At 44.6% G+C, this 9,829-nt stretch overlaps 1 protein-coding gene across 4 annotated transcripts in view; it reads right to left on the reverse strand.

The window, feature by feature from the left end:
- VKORC1L1 (vitamin K epoxide reductase complex subunit 1 like 1) overlaps positions 1-9,163 on the reverse strand; it is a 47,089-nt gene extending 37,926 nt beyond the window's left edge. Inside the window, exon 1 of one of the 4 annotated variants that reach the window (XR_014775546.1) lies at positions 8,762-9,163. Coding sequence is in view for 3 of the 4 variants with exons in the window: in XM_084762583.1 (XP_084618709.1) it covers positions 8,762-9,111 (350 nt within the window). In the remaining variant the exon portion in view is untranslated. The remainder of the gene's footprint in view (positions 1-8,761) is intronic. The other 3 variants (XM_084762583.1, XM_084762582.1, XM_084762581.1) reach the window with 3 other exon arrangements.
- Between the last annotated feature and the right edge of the window lie 666 nt (positions 9,164-9,829).

Genomic DNA, 9,829 nt, shown 5'->3' on the forward strand with positions numbered 1-9,829 from the left:
CAAATATTATGAGCACTCTATGCAGGCATTGTCCTTAGACAGCTTACACACACTAACTAGTGCCCTTCACGTTCCCAGCAGTTCTGTGAGAGAACACTATTTCCCTCACCAGGCAGAGGAGGAAGCAGACTCAGTGATGAAGTGATAGAGCCAAGGCTTCAACCATGCTGATGTTCTATTACATACACAATGGACAGAAATAAATCAAATTCTGAACACAGTGGCGCTGACTTTACAATCCAATTTAAACCTTCATTTTTGTCATAGATTTTCTACTATTTTACTTCTCAAATACAATGACATTTTGGTTGACAAAAAGAAAAAAGAAAAAAAATCAATAACCACAAGACAGAGCAATACGTCCCTGAAATAATACAGAAAAAAGTTTCTAGGCCAGGTGTGGTAGAGCTCACCTGTTAATCTCTGTACGGGGAGGCTAAGACAGAAAAGTGGAGATATCAGGGCTAATCTGGGTTAAGATTCTGTATCAAAATAAAAACAAAGACAAAAATGAAACAAAAGGATTTTTTTTTTCCTTTTCTGAGGCTGTCCTGGACATGCTTTGTAGACCAGGCAGGCCTCGAACTCACTTCAATCTGCCTGCCTCTACCTCCTGAATGTTGGGATTAAAAGCATGCACCACCATGTCTGGCTGAAACAAAATTTTCTAAATGAATTTTGTTTGTTTGTTTGTTTGTTTTGTTTTGTTTTGAGACAGGGTTTCTCTGTGTGGCCTTGACTGTCCTGGATTATCTTTGTAAACCAGGCTGGCCCCCAACTCACAGCAATCCACCTGCCTCTACCTCTCAAGTGCTGGGATTAAAGGCATGCACCGCCACCATCCAGCTTCTAAATGAAATTTTATGTGGACTGTGAATCTATGAGAAACAAAGCAGATTTTATTCTAATTTTATTTTTTAAAAACACAAATTTCTCTGTGTGGAGTAGTTATGTGTGTGGAGATCAAAGGACAACTCATCTGTTCTCTACTTACACCATGGAGGTCCCAAGTTAAACGTGTACATTTTTGTTTGTTTTTTGTTTTTCAAAGCAGAGTTTCTCTGTATAGTCCTAGCTGACCTGGACTTGATTTATAGACCAGGCTGGCCTCAAACTCACAGAAATCCCCAGGTGCTGGGATCAAAAGTGTAAATCACCATGGTTGGCAGCAATGTGTACATTTTTTAAAAAATATGAATACTAGCTAATTGCAAATATTTTGGTAAAAATAAACATGATAAAGAGATATATGCATAAGGTAGTTATATGTTCATGTTATTGCACACTGCAATGACTGATGTAGTCCTGAATTAGATTATGTAACTTCACATGAGCAAACAACCACAAGCATGATTCTTTTTTGTGTGATAGAGACAAGAGTCTCCCTAGGTGGTTCAGGCTGGCCTATGATCTCTCTTGCCCCAACTTCCCTAATGCTGGGATTACAGGGATGTGTCACCACTCCTAGAATGAATTCTTAAACTACTGCCATCAAGCCAGTCTTTACAGTAAAGACTAATCCCAGGAGATGCACACACTGAGAAACTATCCCTAGGATGCTTATCCTAAGTGGTAGCATTACAGGTAATTTAAAATGTCTTCCTCTTTTTATTTTTCCCTCCAAATATTCTAAATATACTACATTACTTTAAATTTCTGTAACTATAGATTACAGGAACTTACAAAAAGAAAGAAAAATTCTAGAAGCACTCTTTAGCCAACCTCCTGGATGATGTGACTAGTTCACCATTACGACCTGACACTTTGACCTTGATGTGCTGCAGCGTTCGTCCACTCAGATCTCAGCAGGTGCAGCCCTGCCACATCCATACCTCTGTGCAGTGACAGCTGATACAGAGCTAGCTCTGCCCCTCAACACCCTTCACCTGACTTCAGAACCACACCTCCTCTGGCTTCCGTTACTCACCCTGGCAGCAACTAACCCTCTATGTCTACTTTTGTTATTTCAGTGTTACATAAATGCTCTCATAAGACATGACATGCACTCTTTCAAGGCTGGTGCTTCCCCCAACTTGGGATAACTCTATTGAAATAACCTAGCAGTACAAATCAGTAGTCCCCAATTCATTAAAAAACAGCATGATAATGCAATTTGAACCTAAATAAATGTTTATAATGTTTAAGTTTAAAACACTAGAATATGAATCAAACACCTGTGAAATTCTGACACAGAACAAGGATTCTGAGGAACAAATTTTAGAGAGATACATAGCAGTTTTGCACAAGAACTTTATAGGAGAAAAATCCCAGGCTCAGTGCTCATGTTTGTTACAAGAACATGATGTGAAAGGATGCCTGGTTTTTAGTTTTCTGTCGGGAGCTTTAGATTTCAGTCCTTTCCTGACTGAGGTAGGTCTGTCACAGGCAAAGACAACACTTGCTGTTTGTTCTCTCTCCTGGCCAGTTTTCCAATGTCCATGCCTTTCCAGATGCCATTTCCTGGAGTTGTTTCTAATCATACAGGAAACAAGCGCGAGTATAGTCTTAGTTCTACCTAGTGATTTAGCCAGCTCAACCAAGATCTGATTCTTTGTTCACAAGACTCGCTTCTCTCAAAAAAAAAAAAAGGGGGGGGGTGCTACCCCGTAGTTCTCAACCTGGGGATCACGACTCCCAAGAGACCACCAGAAAACAGGTATTTACACCGTGACTCATAACAGCAGCAAAGTTACCGTTATGAAGTAGCAACAAAACAACTGTCTGCCTGGGGGTCACCACAGCATGAGGAACTGTAGTAAAGGGTCGCAGCATTAGGAAGGTTGAGAACCACTGGGCTACTCCAACACAGATTCAAAACTTCCCCTTTCTTGCAGGTGCCTTGATTATTTTACTTTCCTTCACTAGGATAGCTTCCTAAGTCTTCATGATAGCTACTTATGGAGTACCTGTTAACTGCTGGGTGTGACAACGGGCAGGCCTTCACAGAGCTAGGCTGAGAGGGCAAATACTCCGGGAACTTCTTGAACACCACACCTTCTTAGTAATGTCCTTGTTTTTCCAAAAAGGCTACTGTAGACAGGCAAAAAGCTGTACTAAAACCCTAGGCATTTTCTCATGCATTTCTATAAAAAAGAAAAATGTCAACACTTCCCATAATTGTTTCTTGTTTTGCTATTCCATCTAAATGGAATTCACAGTCATGGTGAAGGGCTTGCTGCACACCTTAAGCCCAGTCAGTACCCAGAGGCTAAGGCAGGAAGACTGTAAGGTTAAAGCCAGCCAAGACTATATATGAGACCTTACCTCAGAAAAGAAAAATAAACAAAAGTGAGAATAACCTGGGCCAGTGAGATGCCTTGTGAGTAAAAGCCATTGCTGAGCAAGCCAGACAACCTGGGTTTGATCCCTAAGTAAATATGGAAGGAGAAAAGCTGCTCCACAAAGGCCTCTAACCGCCATGTATAATAATAAAAAATTTTAAAATAATAAATTCTTGGAGTCCTGAGCCAGTCTGCCTCTGTTAGAGTCAGGCAGGCCTTTGCCACTATACTCTCTGGAATAAGTTTCATCTATACACTGTGTGCCTCAGTTTCTCCTCTGTAAAGCAGTGTTGGGTTACTGAGCTCCCCAGCTTTGTAAAAGACTGTTACAAAGATAATATATGTCAAGTGTTTAGACTACTGCCCAGCACAAAGCAAGCCCAGCCTGCAGGCACACATCTATCTTTTCTACATGGTGGCCATGCACAGTCACCTCTTTCTATCTCTCTTTTGGCTTCAGCTGCTTCTGAGATTTATGTTACAAGTCACAATAGCAACACCGCAATCTGTTTCATTCTTTAAAAAACAAAAAACAAAAAAAGATTCATCCATTTATTAAGTATACAGTGTTCTGTCTGCCTGCATCCCCATAGACCAGAAGAGGGCATCAAACCACATCATAGATGGTTGTGAGCCACCACTTGGTTGCTGGGAACCGAACCTAGGCCTGCAATCTGTTTCGTAAACTCACCTGAATTCATGAAATTACGAAGTGTTTCTCACATACTCGTAGTTACTAACGCTTATCCGACGTAAACACAAGCACTTAAAGTACAGAGTGGTAGAAATCATGCTTAGCAAGATGCAAGTGGTGGCTCAGAACATATGATGAAACCTTATTAAAAATGTTAAAATCATTGGGCTGGGTATGATGGTACACAGCCATCGCTGGGGAAATAGAAGCAGATCAACGGTGAGTTCACCACTGGCCTGAGCCACACAGTGAGACCCTGTCTCTAAAAGAAAGGAGGTGAGGGAGGCTCTGAACATACTCTAGAAGCCGAGCTTCTTCTCCATCTGCCACTATCTCTGTGGCCCTCATTGAGGCTACAGCTCTGACAAAGAAACAGCACATTCCCAGACCCTTTCTATGTGGTACTGAAGATTAAATCCTTACTTAATGTAAACATTTCAATAAAAGGTAAACCATTAAAGATCTGTTACTCTAAGATTGTTCTTTCAATTTGCTTTTTAAAAAAAACTAAAAATGAACCAATGATTGTGACAGACAGTAGCATTATTTTATTTTATTTTATTTTTTTCTGAGAGAGGGTCTCTCTAGAGTTCCTAAAGCTTGCTATGTAGATCAGGCTGGCCTTGAACTCACAGAGACTCCCCGTCTCTATCCCATGAGTGCTAGGACCAAAGACGTGTGCCACCATGCCTGGTTCTATTGCTATTGTTGTTACTGGCCAATTCTGCTGCTTCTGAACTTTGGGGGAAATGTCACTTTTGAAATCCAAAAGTCTGGAACTACTGTTATGTAATTATACTTCCTAAAACACTACAGGACTTAGACACACAGACCTCAAGACTATCTAATATTCATTCCTACGTAAGAAACTTAAAAACTGAGAAATGAGAATAAAGTGATTTCATATGAGTTAACAGGGTCCTAAAAAATAATTGCTCATGAATCGTCCCTTCTGTTAACTTCCTTTACCATTTAATTCTACTAAATGTTGGGCTCAAGCGTTCTCTTCCTGAAATAACTACATCTTTGAATACTACTGCTATCTGGCAGTCAGCTTTGAAGCAAAATTACTAATGTAGAGTCTCTAATAGTGTTTCATTTAAGGGCTTTCCCACATTGTCAAGAGCATCTTGTAGATGTTTATTTTGCCCAATTCCAAAAGAAAATCCCATCTATAAAGGAAACTTTATCTAAATCTTCTTATCTTCATTAAACAAACATATAACTCTTTCAAGATAGTTAATAAAGGTTATTTCCTGAAAATAGTTTTATATATATAAGGTGTATTTACTCCTAATAGAATCCCTTACTTCTTATTTATCCTTTTGTGGGAATCAAATTTTAAAATATTAAAAACCCAGCCTGGTCTACAAAGCAAGTCCAGGACAGTCAAGGCTACACAGAGAAACCCTGTCCTGGGGGTGGGGGGAAGAAAACAAAATAATAATAATAAAATATTTAAAACTTTGTAAAAAATTATGTATATGTGTTTGTGTGTGGGTATGTACACAAAAATGCAGGTGTCCTCAGAGGCCAGAAGAGGATACTGAGGGGCTGGAGTTGGTTCAGAGGTTAAGAGCACTTGTTTTTATAGAAGACCAGGGTTTGATTCCCAGCACCCACATAGGTTACTCACAAACACCTGTAACTCCAGTTCCAGGGGAGCCACACCATCTTCTGACCTCGGCAGGCACCAGGTATGCATGCAGTGTGCATGCATATGTTCAGGCAATATACTTATACCCATAGATTTTTATTTAATTACATCTAAAAAGAAAAAAGAGGGCATTAAATCCTGAGGAGCTGGAGAAACAGGCAGCTGTGAGCCACTCAACGTGAGTGACGGCATCAGACTCCTCCTCTGGAAGAGCAGTATGTGTGCTCTTAACTGGTAAGCCATCTCTCCAATCACAAATTTAATATATTTACATATATTGCTATATAACTAAATATTACATTTAGCCACAACATACTAAATTCAGAGCTAGGCATGTTGATGCACACTTGTAATCTCAGAACATGAACAGTGGAGGATCTCAGCAGTTCAAAGCCAGCCTCAACTTGTGCTGCAGCATAGCAAGTTTGAGGCTAACATGGGTTACATAAGACCTGTAATAAGAAACCAACAATGCTGCATATGGTGGCATATACCTTTAATCTGAGCACTTAGGCTACAGAGGCAAGAGGATCTCTCTAAATTCCAAGCCAGCCAATGCTACATAGTAATACTCTGACAAAAAATAAAATATAATAAAAATAAGTGAGTTAGGGATGAAATGCAGTCACAAGGACTTTTATTAGTCACAAAGACCTAATATTGGCCAGGCCCTGTGTTCAGTCTCCAGTACCACTGAGAGAGACAAAAATTTTTAGTCTAACATACTTTATTTTTAATTCACTAATTGATTTACTAAATATCATTTTATCATGTCTTATTCAAAAGTAAAATGAAGCCTGGAGTAGTGGCACACACCTTTAATCCCAGCACTCAGGCAGCGGCAGGCAGATCTCTGTGAGTTCGAGGCCAGCCTGGTCTACAAAGTGAGTCCAGGGCAACCAAGGATTCAAAGAGAAATCCTGTCTCAGGGAATAAAAATTAAAAAAAAAAAAAAAAGGCAAAATGAAGACAGATATGTAGGCAAGGCTATAATCCCAGTACTCAGGAGGCTGAGACAAGAGGACTGCTTTCAAGTTTAAGGTGGCCATAACTACAAAGCAAGACTGTGTCAGTAAGAAGCATGAAAATATGTTTCCTGTGGTAAATATTAACTATGAGAATATTTGGTGTATAGTTATTAAGTAGTTCAGAAACAGTCTCTTAAAGGAAAGCCCATTCTAAGAACTATTATTTTTTCACATGACCAAATATAGACTGCATTTAAAAATTCTAACGTTGATAATAGTTATAGCTAAATTTCACATTAGCCTATCCACTCATCTTTATTTCATGGCTTGTAAGCACTTTAAATATGCTGCTGCATACTTTTTTGTTCTATATTTATTCATTCAACTAATTTTGGGTGTTACATTTAAGTTTAAAAATCCTTTTATGTTCCAAGAGAACATAAAAATGTGTGCATAAAATATACTTAGTGGGTTCAGTGAGGTGGCCCAGCTGGCGGAGATACCTGCCACCAAGCCTGATGATCTGCGTTCAACCTCTACTAGCCATATGGTGGGGACTTGACCCCCACATGCTGTCCACTGACCTCCACAACTGTGTGTGCGCTTCCCCCAGCAAAAATAAGTGCACTGAAAGCAAGATACACTCACTGGTTCTCCAGGTATCTCGAGTGAGTCTAAGAAGACTTAACCTGGGTGGAAATAAACTCCTTCGGGCTCTTGTCACATTGATAGGTTCTGCAATATAAATTGGTGTCTACCTCCTCACTGCATTTTAAAAAATTTTTAATGGGGCCACAATGACAACCAACTAAAAACCCACAGGAATTCCATGTAAGAGAAAATGAGAAAGCCTGCCTGGTCCATGAAAAGAGCTAGTAGAGAAGATCAGCAGCCTTAAGTCTGCAAATAAACACAAGAGAAACTCTAACAGTAGTTTGTTCAGGGAAATCAAGGCAGGCAGATCTCTGTGAGTTCAAGACCAGCCTGTTCTACAAAGCAAGTCCAGGACAGCTAAGGCTACACAGAGAAACCCTGCACTGCCCCCCCAAAAAAAATTTACAGACTTTATAAAGTCTGCAATAACTCTTTTCACTTTTGCTGTTTTGATGACTGCTATCCTTTTTCTTTTCTTTTTTTTAAAGGCCTTTTAAAAAGGGGTAAAATACTTTTTTCCAAGAAAAATTAGCGCACTAAAATAAAATGTAACAGAAAAAAAGGATCGACTGTATTTTCAAGCAACAAAAATTGTTCAAACAAACCAGCTTAGCAAAGTTGTGCATATTTAATCTTTTGCGGATTATCCCGTTAATACTAATCAGCACCATTTAAAAGTCATTTTAAGTCACCATAGTGGTGCATGCTTCTATTTCCCAACTCAAAAAACTTGAGACAGGAGAATAGCTGCTGTGGTTGGAGTCCGATGAGTTTCAGGCCAATGCGGGTTTACAACTCAGATCCTTTCTCAAAATAAAAGTCATCGTAGTGCCTAAAACATCACCGCTACACACAACATACTCATCTTTTACTCAAAACTTAAAAGTAGACCCAAACTCTAGCCATTTTCCTCCTGCTGGGCACACTTCATAAAATACACGAAGGAGAAAAATCCAAGAAATCATATAGGTTAAGTGCTGGCACCTTCCTCTTCCAGAGTAGGGTCAAATGAGTGTCTACCCGCAAATGTCACTGTCGCCTCCAGAAGGCTGCCCATTCTCCTTAACTCTACGGAGTACAAAAAGGCCTGAGCTCCCAAAACACCTGTCCCGAGCAACCCGCACGGCGGTAGGGAAAGCCACCCCCGGGAGCGCATAGCCTAAGACGTAGTCCCGCGGCAGCGGAGGTCCGAGGACCCCCGGGGGGGGGGGGTGGACGCTGGCTCCGCCGATCCGTGCATCGGGGTCTTCACTCGCCTCGCGCGGCGACAACGGGGAGACAAGTCACGCCGGCCAGGACGCGCCCGCGCCCTCCCGGTTGCACTGTGCCACCTCATCCCGGAGGCCTGCCCCTCGGCCGCCGCCCCCCGGTCGCCACCGTCCGTGTCGTGGCCCGGGCCCGCTCCCTCAGGCCGGAGCACCCCGCGCGCTTCCCCGGCTCCCCCGCCCCCCCCCCGCGCCCGCCCGCCGCCGCCCGCGTCGCGCTCCCCTCACTCAAGCCGGGCTACCTGGAGGCCAGGGCGGCGGAGCACTTCACCCAGGGCCCCAGGTCGCAGAGGGCCCGGTGCTCCGGGTCCCTCTCCTTCTCCCGCTCCACGTGGTAGGCGTAGATGGAGAGCAGGATCCCGGCGGCGCACACTGCATACCGGGCCACCCGTTCCCACCGCGGCACCGACACTCTCAGCAGGACGGGCGCCGCCATCTTCCCCCCTCCTCCTCCTCCTCCGCCGCCGCCGCCGCCGCCTCCCTCCGCCTCCACCTCAGACGCCGCCGCCCGTCGGGGCCCGACCCAGCCGCCGCCGCTGCCGCCACCGCCTCCGCCGCCGCCGCCGCCGCCACCGCCACCGCCGCGCCCCATTGGCTCGGTCGCCTCCTCCGGGCCCCGCCCCCACAGGCGCGCGGCCCAACCGCCCCGAGAGGAGTGAGGCGGACTGGGCGGGGAAGGCGCGCGCGGGCACGGAGGGAGGGGCGGAGCGCGCAACCGCCAGGGAGGCGGTGCGGCGCATGCGGAGGGCGGGGTCTGAGGGAGGAAAAGGGCTTGCGAGGGGGCGGGGTTTGACCAGAATTGGGGCGGGGCGAGAAAGGCGCACTTAAGTGTGGCGGGAGGAGGCGGAGCGCGTAACAGCAGGGAGGCAGCGCGGCGCATGCGGAAGGCGGGACTGACCAAGTGGGCGTGGTTTGATTTAAAAGAGGCGGGGTGGGGCAAGAAGGGCGCGGGCGGGGAAGAGGCGGAGGTTGCAGCCAGCCAGGGCTGCGTGGCGCAAGCGGAAGGCGGGACTGAGAAATGGGGGTTCATTAGACTGGAAGGCGCGGTCAGAAAGAGGCGGGGCAAAGTGGGGCGGGAGCGTAGGGAGGGGCGGAGTGCAAAATACTGGCGTGCTGGAGGGGGGGCAGGGGCGTGGCCAGGAGAGGTGAGAGGTGTGGCAGGGTAAAAGGGGTGAGGCGCGAGGTGGCTTGGCTTAGCCTTTAGGGGGCTGTTGCAAGGGATGTATTTCAAAGATTACTGTTGTGCATGACTGGGCAAGCTCTTGGCCCCTGCTAGCAATCAGTTGCCTTCCCTCCCCCCCCCCCATTTT

This window comes from Acomys minous (genome assembly GCF_964271855.1).
Source record: "Acomys minous genome assembly, chromosome: 16".
Taxonomy (NCBI): domain Eukaryota; kingdom Metazoa; phylum Chordata; class Mammalia; order Rodentia; family Muridae; genus Acomys; species Acomys minous.